The following is an 18946-nucleotide window of genomic DNA, read 5'->3' as shown; positions in this document are numbered from 1 at the left end:
AACAACTGCTGATGTTATGCTTCTACGTCTGGACGGCTGCTCTTTGGGGGTTTGAGGCTGGCTGTCTGTAAAGCAACAACTGCTGATGTTATGCTTCTACGTCTGGATGGCTGCTCTTTGGGGGTTTGAGGCTGGCTGTCTGTAAAGCAACAACTGCTGATGTTATGCTTCTACGTCTGGACGGCTGCTCTTTGGGGGTTTGAGGCTGGGTGTCTGTAAAGCAACAACTGCTGATGTTATGCTTCTACGTCTGGATGGCTGCTCTTTGGGGGTTTGAGGCTGGGTGTCTGTAAAGCAACAACTGCTGATGTTATACTTCTACAGCTGGACGGCTGCTCTTTGGGGGTTTGAGGCTGGCTGTCTGTAAAGCAACAACTGCTGATGTTATACTTCTACAGCTGGACGGCTGCTCTTTGGGGGTTTGAGGCTGGCTGTCTGTAAAGCAACAACTGCTGATGTTATACTTCTACAGCTGGATGGCTGCTCTTTGGGGGTTTGAGGCTGGGTGTCTGTAAAGCAACAACTGCTGATGTTATACTTCTACAGCTGGATGGCTGCTCTTTGGGGGTTTGAGGCTGGCTGTCTGTAAAGCAACAACTGCTGATGTTATACTTCTACAGCTGGACGGCTGCTCTTTGGGGGTTTGAGGCTGGCTGTCTGTAAAGCAACAACTGCTGATGTTATACTTCTACGTCTGGACGGCTGCTCTTTGGGGGTTTGAGGCTGGCTGTCTGTAAAGCAACAACTGCTGATGTAATACTTCTACATCTGGACGGCTGCTCTTTGGGGGTTTGAGGCTGGCTTCCTGTAAAGCAACAACTGCTGATGTTATACTTCTACAGCTGGACGGCTGCTCTTTGGGGGTTTGAGGCTGGCTGTCTGTAAAGCAACAACTGCTGATGTTATACTTCTACATCTGGACGGCTGCTCTTTGGGGGTTTGAGGCTGGCTGTCTGTAAAGCAACAACTGCTGATGTTATACTTCTACGTCTGGACGGCTGCTCTTTGGGGGTTTGAGGCTGGCTGTCTGTAAAGCAACAACTGCTGATGTAATACTTCTACAGCTGGACGGCTGCTCTTTGGGGGTTTGAGGCTGGCTGTCTGTAAAGCAACAACTGCTGATGTTATGCTTCTACATCTGGACGGCTGCTCTTTGGGGGTTTGAGGCTGGGTGTCTGTAAAGCAACAACTGCTGATGTTATACTTCTACGTCTGGACGGCTGCTCTTTGGGGGTTTGAGGCTGGCTGTCTGTAAAGCAACAACTGCTGATGTTATACTTCTACAGCTGGACGGCTGCTCTTTGGGGGTTTGAGGCTGGCTGTCTGTAAAGCAACACGTCTGGACTGCTGCTCTTTGGGGGTTTGAGGCTGGCTGTCTGTAAAGCAACACGTCTGGACTGCTGCTCTTTGGGGGTTTGAGGCTGGCTGTCTGTAAAGAAACAACTGCTGATGTTATACTTCTACGTCTGGACGGCTGCTCTTTGGGGGTTTGAGGCTGGGTGTCTGTAAAGCAACAACTGCTGATGTTATACTTCTACATCTGGACGGCTGCTCTTTGGGGGTTTGAGGCTGGCTGTCTGTAAAGCAACAACTGCTGATGTTATACTTCTACAGCTGGACGGCTGCTCTTTGGGGGTTTGAGGCTGGCTGTCTGTAAAGCAACAACTGCTGATGTTATACTTCTACGTCTGGACGGCTGCTCTTTGGGGGTTTGAGGCTGGGTGTCTGTAAAGCAACAACTGCTGATGTTATACTTCTACGTCTGGACGGCTGCTCTTTGGGGGTTTGAGGCTGGCTGTCTGTAAAGCAACAACTGCTGATGTTATACTTCTACGTCTGGACGGCTGCTCTTTGGGGGTTTGAGGCTGGCTGTCTGTAAAGCAACAACTGCTGATGTTATACTTCTACGTCTGGATGGCTGCTCTTTGGGGGTTTGAGGCTGGCTGTCTGTAAAGCAACAACTGCTGATGTTATACTTCTACGTCTGGATCGCTGCTCTTTGGGGGTTTGAGGCTGGCTGTCTGTAAAGCAACAACTGCTGATGTTATGCTTCTACGTCTGGATGGCTGCTCTTTGGGGGTTTGAGGCTGGCTGTCTGTAAAGCAACAACTGCTGATGTAAAAAAGGGCTTGATAAAATAACTTTGATAGATTGATGAACTACTACTGCTACATTTAGGACTCTGATTACAGCCTTTGAGCAGCTCTAGTCTTCAGGCATCTCTGACTTTAGTTAGTGTGTTTATAGAGTGTTTATAGTGTGCAATGTGTTTATAAGGTAGCCTAGTGGTTAGAGCGTTGGACTAGTAACTGAAAGGTTGCAAGATCAAATCCCTAACTCTATAGAAAGGTAAAAATCTGTCGTTCTGCCCCTGAACAAGGCAGTTAACCCACTGTTCCCCGGTAGGCTGTCATTGTAAATAAGAATTTGTTCTTAACTGACTTGCCTAGTTAAATAAAGGATAAATCAAATAAAAATGGTGTTATAATTATGTTGAAATGTGTTTATAGCCATAATAGATCACAGACTATATATCTATTATACATGTTAAAAACCTTTCTATAGAGTTAGAGATAATAAAATATAATGTGTGTGTGTGTGTGTGTGTGTGTGGAGGTGGTACATGTTGATATTTCTCTAAATGTGTTACATTTCTGAGGCTGTCAGGGGGAGGGAATGTGACAAGTCGGTTACACGGTTGACGTTCTGACTGTTTTCTCACGGGAAAAGCGCCCCAGAACCAAGGGGGCGTTTAGTGTGACTAGCTGTCGGGTCAGAACAGATGTAGAGCACAGGAATCTGCTTCGCTCATTGGTTTCCAGAGTATAGACTTCGGGGCCCTCCAATCTAGTCCTATGTCTATTACTAAAAGGCTATTTAGCATACAAACAAATAAAGCAAACGCTTCTTACACGTATGAGCTATATTATCTCAAAACAGTTTAATTAAGATACACATTGTAGGCAATTACACATGAGTTTATTGATCTGTATTACTCTAATAATATATCGGTGCAAGTGGTTACTGTTTCTCACCCGCGGGGGCTATGTCAAGGTGTTTTGAATTTGTGCGTGTGCATATTTGTGTGTGAGTGAGTGGATATTTACTGCTCTGAAACACGACGCTGGTGTAGGCTATCTTCAGACCTGCGCGTGCTGCCGTACTAATATTTATAAGAGCTATCGGGATGTGGCGCCAAGAACATCCGTGCTTGTCCGCGTTAAGACGCACACACACACACACACACACACACACTGAGCGAGAGACCGAGAAGTTCGTCCGCTCGGGGCGTGGTTTAGAGCGTGTCACTCAAGCGGAGGAGTCAGCTGCTGGCACGAGTCTGGGCGGGGTGACGTGTGCGGAGCTGGAGCCCAGGCAGCAGCAGAAGTTCGTTACTAATGTCAGGACTTCCTCCTGTCTGTTAGTCACCAGTCTACTGCCGGAGGCTCCCAACGGTTTTACACGGATATTCCATCCTGTCGAAATGAAACGGAACTTTTACGGTGCAAAACAGAACTGTTGATTCTGGTGGACCCGTAACCTTCTTTCAAGAGACCACGATGTGAATAAATAGTCATTTGCAGGATTTATTTGTGGATTTTTGTGGTTACTGAAAGGCGGGACGTGGTCTGACCATACTGGGGCGGAGGAGCGGTTGGTCAACCATGCTGTGGCCAGGCTTAACGCACTGGGTAGCGGCTGTGTTTCTCTGTCGGGTCGCCTCGGCGCAGTACACCAGCGACCAGTGCAGCTGGAGAGGAAGGTAGGCTATAAGTTTATTATTGTATGTGTGTTATTCGACACGTTTTATTAATCCTTATAGGATGTAGACTATAAGCCTACAATCTCTTTTGGTTAAGGAGTGTTGGGTTTAGGCTATGGCAGTGTTGCCATCGAACCAGTATATCAGGCTGATACATTCAGATGTTATGGAAACCCTCGTTTCCTCCCTGCACTTCCAGATGTTGCGCAATAATGTCCTGAACAGCGAGACCACAGCATATTTGCAGGTGCAAACAGGTTGGATAGATTAAGTCTAATGCATTTCATATTTTTTGCAATAAACGGGGGGGGGGGGTGAACCACTTGACACCCCTTGACACCCCCAGCCTCTGTGAGAGTGAGTGAGTGAGGGAGAGAGAGAGACGTCCTTCCTTATACAATGAGATTGTGTTTATACATGCGTTATGTAGTTTAGGCCTGATGGATTTGCATAGGGAACGTGCTTGTTTCTCCTGTCCTGTAGCCTATAGCGATGTGAGCTCCAATTGGCGGCGTGCCATAACATTAAAAGAAAACACGATAACATATTTTGAACTGTTCCAGTTCAGTATACCAAATCTCCGTGCGTGCGCCAAAAGGAGAGCTTGGGTTGGGCGCTTGGACCGTGGAGCCGCCAGAGGGAAAAGGAGAGCTTGGGTTGGGCGCTTGGACCGTGAAGCCGTCAGAGGGAAAAGGGGAGCTTGGGTTGGGCGCTTGGACCGTGAAGCCGCCAGAGGGAAAAGGAGAGCTTGGGTTGGGCGCTTGGACCGTGAAGCCGCCAGAGGGAAAAGGAGCGCTTGGGTTGGGCGCTTGGACCTTGAAGCCGCCAGAGGGAAAAGGAGAGCTTGGGTTGGGCGCTTGGACCGTGGAGCCGTCAGAGGAGAAATTATAGGTTTTCAGCGCTACACCTCGTGTCGAGTTCATACCTTACCTTTCACATACTCATAAAACTGTGTTCTAGGCTATTGTATATAGCATGGCACCCTCCAGAAAGTGAGTGCGCAGCCACTCCTGTAATTACAGTAAAATGAACAGGTCCATATGGCCTGCCCTTTGATCCGTCGTTTTAAGACGCTGCGTAATAAAAATAACGACTGTGCGACGCTTTCTTGTTGCCGTGCCGCGGTGCGGTTTTCTTTTGAAGACATCAACTTCGAACAAGTTTGTAGTCTTTTACTGATCTTAAAGTGCGCGCATCCCAGATAACCGACCACATCCTCCCTCCCCTGCGCTCCGGGTATTGGTCACATCGGGGTCACAGTTGAGAGAGAGAGAGAGAGAGAGAGAGAGAGAGAGAGAGAGAGAGAGAGAGAGAGATAACCTCTCCTCCTCCCTCATCATCATCATAACCTCTCCTCCCTCATCATCATCATCATAACTTCTCCTCCTCCCTCATCATCATCATAACCTCTCCTCCTCCCCCATCATTATAACCTCTCCTCTTCCCCCCATCATCATAACCTCACCTCCTCCCCCATCATCATCATCAACCTCTTCTCCTCCCCCATCATCATCATAACCTCTCCTCCTCCCTCATCATCATCATAACCCCTCCTCCTCCCTCATCATCATCATAACCTCTCCTCCTCCCTCATCATCATCATAACCTCTCCTCCTCCCTCATCATCATCATAACCTCTCCTCCCTCATCATCATCATAACTTCTCCCTCATCATCATCATAACCTCTCCTCCTCCCCCATCATCATCATAACCTCTCTTCCTCCCTCATCAACATCATAACCTCTCCTCCTCCCTCATCATCATCATAACCTCTCCTCTTCCCCCCATCATCAGAACCTCTCCTCCTCCCCCATCATCATCATCAACCTCTCCTCCTCCCCCATCATCAACCTCTCCTCCTCCCCATCATCATCATAACCTCTCCTCCTCCCTCATCATCATAACCTCTCCTCCTCCCCCATCATCATAACCGCTCCTCCTCCCTCATCATCATAACCTCTCCTCCCCCATCATCATCATAACCTCTCCTCCTCCCTCATCATCATACCCTCTCACCCTCCCCCATCATCATAACCTCTCCTCCCCCATCATCATAACCTCTCCTCATCCCCCATCATCATAATCTCTCCCCCTCCCTCATCATAACCTCTCCTCCCCATCATCATAACCACTCCTCCTCCCCCATCATCATAACCTCTCCTCCTCCCTCATCATCATCATAACCTCTCCTCCTCCCTCATCATCATCATAACCTCTCCTCCTCCCTCATCATCATCATAGCCTCTCCTCCTCCCCCATCATTATAACCTCTCCTCTTCCCCCCATCATCATAACCTCACCTCCTCCCCCATCATCATCAACCTCTTCTCCTCCCCCATCATCATCATAACCTCTCCTCCTCCCTCATCATCATCATAACCCCTCCTCCTCCCTCATCATCATCATAACTTCTCCTCCTCCCTCATCATCATCATAACCTCTCCTCCTCCCCCATCATCATCATAACCTCTCTTCCTCCCTCATCAACATCATAACCTCTCCTCCTCCCTCATCATCATCATAACCTCTCCTCTTCCCCCCATCATCATAACCTCTCCTCCTCCCCCATCATCATCATCAACCTCTCCTCCTCCCCCATCATCAACCTCTCCTCCTCCCCATCATCATCATAACCTCTACTCCTCCCCATAATCATCATATCCTCTCCTCTTCCTCCCCATCATCATAAACGCTCCTCCTCCTCCCCCATCATCATAACCTCTCCCACTCCCCCATCATCATCAAACTCTCCTCCTCCTCCCCCATCATAATAACTCTCCTCCTCCTCCCCCATCATCATAACTCTCCTCCTCCCCCATCATCATAAACTCTCCTCCTCCTCCCCCATCATAATAACTCTCCTCCTCCTCCCCCATCATCATAAACTCTCTTCCTCCTCCCCCATCATCATAACCTCTCTTCCTCCTCCCCCATCATCATAACCTCTCCTCCTCCCCCATCATCATAACCTCTCCTCCTCCTCCCCCATCATCATAACCTCTCTTCCTCCTCCCCCATCATCATAACCTCTCCTCCTCCTCCCCCATCATCATAACCTCTCCTCCTTCTCCTCCCCTTTACCCTCTCTCCTCCTCCTCCCCTTTACCCTCTCTCCTCCTTCCGCAATACCTTAACTTCTTCTCTACCCTACTGTCCCCCTCTCTCCCTCTCTCTCTCCCTCTCTCCTCCCCCAGTGGTCTGACCCATGAGTCTCACTCCCGTGATGTGGAGCAGGTATACCTGCGTTGCTCCCAGGGCAGTCTAGAGTGGCTCTATCCTACTGGGGCCCTCATCGTCAACCTGCGGCCCAACACGGAGCCCACGTCTGGGGCTTCCTCCGGCCTGCACGCCTGCATCAAGCCCCAGACAGACTCCCGCGGATCACACCTCTACCTGGAGAGAGCTGGACAGCTCCGCCTGCTGATGTCTGAGACAGAACAGGTAGATGGTCAGTTAGTCAGTCAATCAGTCTGTCTGGTGGTCACTCATTCAGCCAGTCAGCATTCGGGCAGTCAGTCGGTCTGTTGGTCAGCATTCGGTCAGTCAATCAGTTGGTCAGTCAATCAGTCAATCAGTTGGTCAGTCGGCCGGTCAGTCAGCATTCGGTCAGTCAATCAGTCAATAAGTTGGTCTGTTGGTCAGTCGGTCATTCAGCCAGTCAGCATTCGGTCAGTCAATCAGTCGGTCAGTCAATCAGTCGGTTAGTCAATCAGTCGGTCAGTCATTCAGTCATTCAGTCGGTCAGTCATTCAGTCAGTCATTCAGTCGGTCAGTCATTCAGTCGGTCAGTCATTCAGTCGGTCAGTCAATCAGTCGGTCAGTCATTCAGTCGGTCAGTCATTCAGTCGGTCAGTCATTCAGTCGGTCAGTCATTCAGTTGGTCAGTCAGCATTCGGTCAGTCAATCAGTTGGTCAGTCGGCCGGTCAGTCAGCAATTCGGTCAGTCAATCAGTCAATCAGTTGGTCTGTTGGTCAGTCGGTCATTCAGCCAGTCAGCATTCGGTCAGTCAATCAGTCGGTCAGTCAATCAGTCGGTCAGTCAATCAGTCGGTTAGTCAATCAGTCGGTCAGTCAATCAGTCGGTCAGTCATTCAGTCGGTCAGTCATTCAGTCGGTCAGTCATTCAGTCGGTCAGTCATTCAGTCGGTCAGTCATTCAGTCGGTCAGTCATTCAGTCGGTCAGTCATTCAGTCGGTCAGTCATTCAGTCGGTCAGTCATTCAGTCAGTCAGTCATTAAGTCGGTCAGTCAATCAGTCGGTCAGTCAATCAGTCGGTCAGTCAATCAGTCGGTCAGTCAATCAGTCGGTCAGTCAATCAGTCGGTCAGTCAATCAGTCGGTCAGTCAATCAGTCGGTTAGTCAATCAGTCGGTCAGTCAATCAGTCGGTCAGTCAATCAGTCGGTCAGTCATTCAGTCGGTCAGTCATTCAGTCATTCAGTCATTCAGTCAATAAGTCGGTCAGTCGGTCAGTCGGTCAGTCATTCAGTCGGTCAGTCATTCAGTCGGTCAGTCGGTCAGTCATTCAGTCGGTCAGTCGGTCAGTCATTCAGTTGGTCAGTCATTTAGTCGGTCAGTCATTCAGTCGGTCAGTCATTCAGTCGGTCGGTCAGTCGGTCAGTCATTCAGTCAGTCAGTCATTCAGTCGGTCAGTCGGTCAGTCATTCAGTCGGTCAGTCATTCAGTCGGTCAGTCACGTTTATTCATAAATCCCTTTTTTACATCAGAAGTAGATATTTCACAGTAACCTGACTGAGAACAGCACAGAGCAGGTTACATAGGCAGGAAACGCATGCTTAAGTTTAACCGCTCTAAATATAACTGTTGATATGTTCATAAAGTACTTGTGTGAAAATGATTATCTCAGAGTCATTACACCAGTACATTACACCAGTACATTACACCAGTACATTACACCAGTACATACATACACCAGTACATTACACCAGTACATACATACACCAGTACATACATACACCAGTACATTACACCAGTACATTACACCAGTACATTACACCAGTACATTACACCAGTACATACATACACCAGTACATTACACCAGTACATACATACACCAGTACATACATACACCAGTACATTACACCAGTACATTACACCAGTACATTACACCAGTACATACATACACCAGTACATACATACACCAGTACATTACACCAGTACATTACACCAGTACATACATACACCAGTACATTACACCAGTACATTACACCAGTACATACATACACCAGTACATTACACCAGTACATTACACCAGTACATTACACCAGTACATTACACCAGTACATACATACACCAGTACATTACACCAGTACATTACACCAGTACATACATACACCAGTACATTACACCAGTACATTACACCAGTACATTACACCAGTACATTACACCAGTACATTACACCAGTACATACATACACCAGTACATTAAACCAGTACATTACACCAGTACATACATACACCAGTACATTACACCAGTACATTACACCAGTACATTACACCAGTACATTACACCAGTACATACATACACCAGTACATTACACCTTTACATACATACACCAGTACATTACACCAGTACATTACACCAGTACATTACACCAGTACATTACACCAGTACATTACACCAGTACATTACACCAGTACATACATACACCAGTACATTACACCAGTACATTACACCAGTACATTACACCAGTACATTACACCAGTACATACATACACCAGTACATTACACCAGTACATTACACCAGTACATACATACACCAGTACATTACACCAGTACATACATACACCAGTACATTACACCAGTACATACATACACCAGTACATAGATACACCAGTACATTACACCAGTACATTACACCAGTACATTACACCAGTACATTACACCAGTACATACATACACCAGTACATACATACACCAGTACATTACACCAGTACATTACACCAGTACATTACACCAGTACATTACACCAGTACATACATACACCAGTACATTACACCAGCACATTACACCAGTACATACATACACCAGTACATTACACCAGTACATTACACCAGTACATTACACCAGTACATTACACCAGTACATTACACCAGTACATTACACCAGTACATACATACACCAGTACATTACACCAGTACATTACACCAGTACATACATACACCAGTACATTACACCAGTACATTACACCAGTACATTACACCAGTACATTACACCAGTACATTACACCAGTACATTACACCAGTACATACATACACCAGTACATTACACCAGTACATTACACCTTTACATACATACACCAGTACATTACACCAGTACATTACACCAGTACATTACACCAGTACATTACACCAGTACATTACACCAGTACATTACACCAGTACATACATACACCAGTACATTACACCAGTACATACATACACCAGTACATTACACCAGTACATTACACCAGTACATTACACCAGTCCATACATACACCAGTACATTACACCAGTACATTACACCAGTACATACATACACCAGTACATTACACCAGTACATACATACACCAGTACATTACACCAGTACATTACACCAGTACATAGATACACCAGTACATACATACACCAGTACATTACACCAGTACATTACACCAGTACATTACACCAGTACATTACACCAGTACATTACACCAGTACATTACACCAGTACATACATACACCAGTACATTACACCAGTACATTACACCAGTACATTACACCAGTACATTACACCAGTACATACATACACCAGTACATACATACACCAGTACATTACACCAGTACATACATACACCAGTACATACATACACCAGTACATACATACACCAATACATTACACCAGTACATAGATACACCAGTACATTACACCAGTACATACATACACCAGTACATTACACCAGTACATTACACCAGTACATTCCACCAGTACATTACACCAGTACATTACACCAGTACATAGATACACCAGTACATTACACCAGTACATTACACCAGTACATTACACCAGTACATTACACCAGTACATTGCACCAGTACATTACACCAGTACATACATACACCAGTACATTACACCAGTACATAGATACACCAGTACATTACACCAGTACATTACACCAGTACATTACACCAGTACATACATACACCAGTACATTACACCAGTACATAGATACACCAGTACATTACACCAGTACATTACACCAGTACATTACACCAGTACATAGATACACCAGTACATTACACCAGTACATACATAGACCAGTACATTACACCAGTACATACATACACCAGTACATTACACCAGTACATTACACCAGTACATACATACACCAGTACATTACACCAGTACATTACACCAGTACATTACACCAGTACATTACACCAGTACATAGATACACCAGTACATTACACCAGTACATACATACACCAGTACATTACACCAGTACATTACACCAGTACATTACACCAGTACATTACACCAGTACATACATACACCAGTACATTACACCAGTACATAGATACACCAGTACATTACACCAGTACATACATACACCAGTACATATTTAATCATGTTTGTTATATTTCCAGGCGCATGGCAGGGTGCAGTGTTTCTCCCTGACAGAGGGGGCGCTGTTCATAGAGGCAGTGGGCCAGCAGGACATCAGCAAGAGGATCACAGTGTTTCAGTATGAACTGGTGGCCAGCCACGGACCTGGAGCTCATCTGTACCCACACCTCAACACTGGCACTGGTAAGAGACCAACACACACACACACCTGAATACTGGCACTGGTAAGAGACCAACACACACACACACACCTGAATACTGGCAAGAGACCAACACACACACACCTGAACACTGGACCTGGTAAGAGACCAACACACACACACACCTCAACACTGGCACTGGTAAGAGACCAACACACACACACACCTGAATACTGGACCTGGTAAGAGACCAACACACACACACACCTGAACACTGGCACTGGTAAGAGACCAACACACACACACACACCTGAATACTGGCAAGAGACCAACACACACACATCTGAACACTGGACCTGGTAAGAGACCAACACACACACACACCTGAATACTGGCAAGAGACCAACACACACATTTCATGGTAGAACCCAGGCGATAGAACCCGTTCCCCAGATAGAACCCGTTCCCCAGATCAAGGGCTGTACAAAGTAACATGACAGATGGACAGAGTCAGTGACAGAGTCCAGAGAGAGGAGGAAGAATGAACCACTGGTTCAACTGACCCCTAGACACATTAAATAGGCCTTGTGTTAGCTGAAGAAGGGGAGGCCGAGGTAGAAATGGGGGGGGGGCAGGAGATGACAGGAGTTAAACAGGGTGACTGTCTGTCTAGCCTAATAAAGCAGTCTAGCCAAGACCCACACATCCACAGCCCTGCTGTCACTCAAGAGACAGACCGGACCAGACCAGAGACCCCCCTCCCTCTCTTACTGCTGTCCTCTATCCCCCTCTCCTCTCACCCGTCTCCCTCCTCTCTCTCCCATCTCCCTACCTCCTCTCTCTCTCCTCTCCCTCCCTCCTCTCTCTCTCGTCTCCCTCTCTGACATATAAAAACAAGCTGGCTAATCAACAGGTCACACTGGGGTCAAGCCCAGGGGTCAGCCAATCATCATCCAGCTGTCAATCAGTGGTGTCTGCTGCAAGACAGGGAGAGGATATGATTGGTCAGATGGAGAATGGAGGGAGGGAGAGTGGGAGGGAGGGAGAGCGGGAGAGGGAGAAAGGTTTGTATCTGCCTAGTACAGGTATGGAGGGAGAGAGAGATGTTTTGTATCTGCCTAGTACAGGTATAGAGGGAGGGAAAAAGAGAGAGAGAGAGATATGTTTTATATCTGCCTAGTACTAGGTATAGAGGGAGGGAGAAAGAGAGAGAGAGAGATATGTTTTGTATCTGCCTAGTACAGGTATGTGTGCCCCATAAAACCATTGACAGACAAAGAGAAAGACTGTGTGTGTTTAATAGTTGTTTTACTGGCAGACAGGGTCAAAGGTTACCACCCTGACTACCTTCTCCCACCTGTTGTTTCACTCTCTCTCACACACACACACACACACACACACGCACACAAGAAAATCCTTAATCTTGTACCCTCCCCCATAGACATCCATCTTATCCCTCCCTCTCTCCCTCCTCATTCCTCCCTCCTCACCCCTCCCTGTCTCCATCCTCATCCCTCCCTCTCTCCCTCACCTCTCCCTCTCTCCATCCTCATCCCTCCCTCTCTCTCTCCCTTCTCATCCCTCCCTCCTCATCCCTCCCTCTCTCCCTCATTCCTCTCTCTCTTCCTCCTCATCCCTCCCTCCTCATTCCTCCCTCTCTCCCTCATTCCTCTCTCTCTTCCTCCTCATCCCTCATTCCTCCCCCTCTCTCGCCTCATTCCTCTCCCTCCCTCCTCATCCCTTCCTCTCTCCCTCCTCATCCCTCCCTCCTCATCCCTCTCTCCCTCCTCATTCCTCCCTCTCTCCCTCATTCCTCTCTCTCTTCCTCCTCATCCCTCATTCCTCCCCCTCTCTCACCTCACCCCTCCCTCTCTACCCCAAATAGAGCTAGGGGGAACAACAAGGGGGTAAGAGAACCAGACTTCCCCCTCTCACACCTCCTCTCCCCTCTCTCAGGAAGTGAGGGATGGATGGGGGAGGGAAAGAGGGAGGAGAATATTAGTGGAGAGATACAGGACTAACTGACTCACACGCTCAGTCTTCTTTATATCTGATGCTAGTGTTGTACACGACCGATCAACCGTTTTAGAACACCTACGAATTCAAGGGTTTTTCTTTATTTGTACTATTCTCTATATGGAATCATGTAGTAACCAAAAAAGTGTTAAACAAATCAAAATATATTTTATATTTGAGAGTCTTAAAATAGCCACCCTTTGCCTTGATGACAGCTTTGCACACTCTTGGCATTCTCTCAATCAGCTTCATGAGGTAGTCACCTCGTATGCATTTCAATTAGCAGGTGTGCCTTCTTAAAATATAATTTCTCTCCTTCTTAAAGCATTTCAGAAGGAAACGTTGGGGGGGGGGGGGGGGGGGGGTGTTATACAGAAAATAGCCCTATTTGGTAAAAGACCAAGTCCATATTATGGCAAGGACAGCTCAAATAAGCAAAGAGAAACAACAGTCCATCATTACTTTAAGACACGAAGGTCAGTCAATTCGCTTTTAACGTTTCTTCAAGTGCAGTCTCAAAAACCATCAAGCACTATGATGAAACTGTCTCTCATGAGGACCGCCACAGGAAAGGAAGACCCAGAGTTACCTCTGCTGCAGAGGATCAGTTCATTAGAGTTACCAGCCTCAGAAATTGCAGACCAAATAAATGCTTCACAGAGTTCAAGTAACAGACACATCTCAACATCAACTGTTCAGAGGAGACTACATGAATAAGGCCTTCGTGGTTGAATTGCCACAAAGAAACCACTACTAAAGGACACCAATCAGAAGAAGAGAGTTGCTTGGGTCAAGAAACACGAGCAATGGACATTAGACCGGTGGAAATTTTGGCCTGGATATTTTTGGTTCCAACCTCCGTGTCTTTGTGAGATACGGTGTGGGTGTATGGATGATCTCTGTTTGTGTATTTCACACCGTAAAGCATGGAGGAGGAGGTGTTATGGTGTGGGTGTATGGATGATCTCTGTTTGTGTATTTCACACCGTAAAGCATGGAGGAGGAGGTGTTATGGTGTGGGTGTATGGATGATCTCTGTTTGTGTATTTCACACCGTAAAGCATGGAGGAGGAGGTGTTATGGTGTGGGTGTATGGATGATCTCTGTTTGTGTATTTCACACCGTAAAGCATGGAGGAGGAGGTGTTATGGTGTGGGTGTATGTATGATCTCTGTTTGTGTATTTCACACCGTAAAGCATGGAGGAGGAGGTGTTATGGTGTGGGTGTATGGATGATCTCTGTTTGTGTATTTCACACCGTAAAGCATGGAGGAGGAGGTGTTATGGTGTGGGTGTATGGATGATCTCTGTTTGTGTATTTCACACCGTGAAGCATGGAGGAGGAGGTGTTATGGTGTGGGGGAATATTGCTGGTGACATTGTCTGAGATTAATTTAGAATTCAAGGCACACTTAACCAGCATCGCTACCACAGCATTCTGCAGCCATACTCCATCCCATCTGGTTTGGGCTTAGTGGGACTATCATTTGTTTTCAACAGGTCAATGACCCAACAAACCTCCAGGCTATTTCATAGTTTTGATGTCTTCACTATTATTCTACAATGGAGAAAATAGTAAAAATCAAGAAAAACCTTTGAATGAGTAGGTATTCTAAAACGTTTGACCGGTAGTGTATACTGTATGGTGGTGAATATGGTGGTGGTGTATGGTGTGTATGGTGGGATGGTGTATGGTGTGTGGTGGTGTGTGGTGTTGTATGGTGGTGTGTGGTGGTGGGGTGTGTGGTGGTGTGTGGTGTTGTATGGTGGTGTGTGGTGGGGTGTGTGGTGGTGGTGTGTGGTGGTGTGTGTGGGGGTGTGGTGGTGTATGGTGTGTGGTGGTGTGTGGTGTTGTATGGTGGTGTGTGGTGGTGTGTGTGGTGGTGTATGGTGTGTGGTGGTGTGTGGTGTTGTATGGTGGTGTGTGGTGGTGTGTGGGGGTGTGGTGGTGTATGGTGTGTGGTGGTGTGTGGTGTTGTATGGTGGTGTGTGGTGGTGTATGGTGGTGTGGTAGTGGTGTGGTGGTGTGGTAGTGGTGTGGTGGTGTATGGTGGTGTGTGGTGGTGTATATGTCATGTGTCTCATGTCTCATGTCTCTCTCTCAGCCTCCTGTACACCCTGCACAGATGACCAGATCCTGATGGCGGTATGCACCAGCGACTTTGGTAAGCACACACACACAGGTTACGCACAACACCACAACACACACACACACACACAGGTACGCACAACACCACAACACACACACACACACATGTTATGTTAAGTCATGTTATCATAGACTCAGTACTGGTACCCTGTGTGTATAGTCATGTTATCATAGACTCAGTACTGGTACCCTGTGTGTATAGTCATGTTATCATAGACTCAGTACTGGTACCCTGTGTGTATAGTCATGTTATCATAGACTCAGTACTGGTACCCTGTGTGTATAGTCATGTTATCATAGACTCAGTACTGGTACCCTGTGTGTATAGTCATGTTATCATAGACTCAGTACTGGTACCCTGTGTGTATAGTCATGTTATCATAGACTCAGTACTGGTACCCTGTGTGTATAGTCATGTTATCATAGACTCAGTACTGGTACCCTGTGTGTATAGTCATGTTATCATAGACTCAGTACTGGTACCCTGTGTGTATAGTCATGTTATCATAGACTCAGTACTGGTACCCTGTGTGTATAGTCATGTTACTCGTGTTATTTTTCTATTACATTAAAATGTTTCTCTCTGCATTGTTGTGAAGGGCCCGTCAGTCAGCATTTCACTGTTAGTCTCCACCTGTTGTTTCCCCAAGCATGTGGCAAATGGTATTTGATTTGATTTAGAACACAGCCTCAAACAGCACCAGCTGTAAAGGACATGAACAATCCTTTTCATCACTCTCTCTCTCCCCTCTCCTCCCCATATCTCTCTCCTCCCTCTCCTCCCCATATCTCTCTCCTCCCCATATCTCTCTCCTCCCTCTCCTCCCCATATCTCTCTCCCCCCTCTCCCCCCTCTCCTCACCATATATCTCTCCTCCCCATATCTCTCTCCTCCCTCTCCTCCCCATATCTCTCTCCTCCCCATATCTCTCTCCTCCCTCTCCTCCCCCTCTCCTCCCCATATCTCTCTCCTCCCCATATCTCTCTCCTCCCCATATCTCTCTCCTCATTCTCCTCCCCATATATCTCTCTCCTCCCTCTCCTCCCCATATATCTCTCTCCTCCCCATATATCTCTCTCCTCCCTCTCCTCCCCATATCTCTCTCCTCCCTCTCCTCCCCATTTCTCTCTCCTCCCTCTCCTCCCCATATATCTCTCTCCTCCCTCTCCTCCCCATATATCTCTCTCCGCCCTCTCCTCCCCATATCTCTCTCCTCCCTATCTCCTCCCCATATCTCTCTCCTCCTTCTCCTCCCCATATCTCTCTCCTCCCTATCTCCTCCCCATATCTCTCTCCTCCCTATCTCCCCCCCATATCTCTCTCCTCCTTCTCCTCCCCATATCTCTCTCTCCTCCCTCTCTCCTCCCCATATCTCTCTCTCCTCCCCATATCTCTCTCGCCTCCCTCTCTCCTCCCCATATCTCTCTCTCCTCCCCATATCTCTCTCTCCTCCCCATATCTCTCTCCCTCCCTCTTTCTCTCCAGCGGGTCGTGGCAGTATCCGTGGCGTTGACATGCCCTCGTCATCAGACCACTCCTCCGTTGCCGTGACGCTAAGCCGCCTGTTCCATCAGAAGAGCGGAGTGTTCTCTCTGGACGGAGCCAGAGGAAAGGGGTGGTCCGGACGTCTGAACACGCCCCTGCGGTGCCGGCTGCAACCGAGGGAGAAGGGGGAGTTCCTGTTCACGGGGGCAGTGAGGTTCGGAGAGGCGTGGCTTGGCTGCTCCCCGCACTACCGCCACTTTCTGAAGCTCTACAGGACCGCCCTGGAGACAGGAAGTAACCCCTGTCACATGGACATGGACACAGACTGAGGCACGCCCCTTCCGCCCAGGAGACAACCAATCAGGGAACAGGATTGGGAAACAAACTCAGCGAATCAGGGACACAGAGAGAGAGGGCTGGGTCGCTGGCTGGACTGACAGGGCCCTGATCCAATCAGAGGAGTGAAGTCGTAAAGGGGCGGAATCTTTGATATGACTGAGAGGTGGTTGGACGTGGTCCCAAGCCCTGCTAACCGATTGGCTGAAGCTCTTACAGTTGCCTAACAGCAAGGATAGTTGGCCTGTGTCTGAACAGTTCTAAAGCCATCTGTCGTCATAGAATGTCTTAAGATGCTGGTGTGTGTGTGTGTCTGTGTGTGTGTCTGTCTGTGTGTGTGTGTCTGTGTGTTTGTGCGCGTGTGTTGGAAATAGATGTAAATATGATCATTGTTGTAATGAAAGTTTGTTTCGTGAAAAGCTTTATGTTTACAGTTTAGAGGTTGTCTTCTGACAGAAGTGTATAGTGGGTTCCTGCACAGCGTGTGTGTCTTAGCGTGTTTGTGTGTGTCTTAGCATGCTCTTGTGTGTCTTAGCGTGTTTGTGTGTGCGCGCTAGTGAGTGTGTGAACGTGTATGTACTATCCTGTGAATGTGTGTGTGCGCTAGCGTGTGTGGTTCTGCACTAGCTTGTGTGAAGGTGTGTCTGTGAAGGTGTGTGTGTGAAGGTGTGTGTGTGAAGGTGTGTGTGCGACTGTGTTAAAGTACAATAGCACTCTGGCTCTCTGTTCTAGGGAATAAACTATCTTCCTGGAACAAGTCTTTATTTTACTGTGTCTAGATGTGTCTGTGTCTAGATGTGTCTGTGTCTAGATGTGTCTGTGTCACATTGGATTTCTCTACAGTGTTTATAAGGTACTGTTTTGAAGTATCCTCATTTGTGTGTGGGTGGGCGTGTGTGTGTGTGGGGGCGTTTGCATATGTGTGTGTGGGCGTGTGTGTACTATCACAGTAAAGGGAGAGAGTGTGTGTGTGTGTGTGTGTGTATTATCACAGTAAAGGGAGTGTGTGTGTGTGTATATATTATCACAGTAAAGGGAGAGAGTGTGTATATATTATCACAGTAAAGGGAGAGGGAGTAGAGGCAGACTTTTATGATCCATTTGATTTTTTTTTCCGACATCTTCGGCCAAAACCACTTCAACAACCACACTGGTGCGAGTGTGTGTGTGTGTGTGCGCGCATGTCTGTTGCAGATTAATTCATTGTCCAATGTTCACAAATGTCCAATGGAAATGTGCATTTGGGCTATCCCCTCTGAAAGACACACACACACACACACACACAGGTTGGACTGAGTGGTGTAGGAGGGGAAGGATGGAGGCAGGGAGAATTGGAGGGAGGGATGGAGGGAGAGAAGGAAAGATGGATGAAGGGAGAGAAGGATGGAGGGAGAGAAGGAAGGATGGAGGGAGAGAAGGATGGAGGGAGAGAAGGAAGGATGGAGGGAGAGA

General features: G+C 47.4%; 1 protein-coding gene across 1 annotated transcript; it reads left to right on the top strand.

Annotated features, from left to right (window-relative positions):
* Positions 1-2429: 2429 nt before the first annotated feature.
* On the top strand, positions 2430-18252 carry LOC118940266 (meteorin-like protein). Its single transcript, XM_036948937.1, has 5 exons — positions 2430-3763; positions 6959-7205; positions 11388-11550; positions 15629-15688; positions 17159-18252. The coding sequence occupies exons 1-5, from the start codon at positions 3666-3668 to the stop codon at positions 17485-17487; spliced, it is 897 nt and encodes a 298-aa protein (XP_036804832.1). The 5' UTR covers positions 2430-3665; the 3' UTR covers positions 17488-18252.
* Positions 18253-18946: the final 694 nt, after the last annotated feature.

This window comes from Oncorhynchus mykiss, chromosome 17 (genome assembly GCF_013265735.2).
Source record: "Oncorhynchus mykiss isolate Arlee chromosome 17, USDA_OmykA_1.1, whole genome shotgun sequence".
In the NCBI taxonomy this organism is placed as follows: domain Eukaryota; kingdom Metazoa; phylum Chordata; class Actinopteri; order Salmoniformes; family Salmonidae; genus Oncorhynchus; species Oncorhynchus mykiss.
Note: the sequence above shows the minus strand (reverse complement) of the source record. Positions and strands in the feature narration are given on the sequence as shown.

What these genes read in the sequence shown, in the direction of transcription:
- LOC118940266 (XM_036948937.1), top strand. Translation starts at nt 3,666, where the DNA reads ATGCTGTGGCCAGGCTTAACGCACTGGGTAGCGGCTGTGTTTCTCTGT. An exon ending in TGATGTCTGAGACAGAACAG is followed by an intron (nt 7,206 to 11,387) that starts GTAGATGGTCAG and finishes TTATATTTCCAG; the next exon opens with GCGCATGGCAGGGTGCAGTG. An exon ending in GGTATGCACCAGCGACTTTG is followed by an intron (nt 15,689 to 17,158) that starts GTAAGCACACAC and finishes CTTTCTCTCCAG; the next exon opens with CGGGTCGTGGCAGTATCCGT.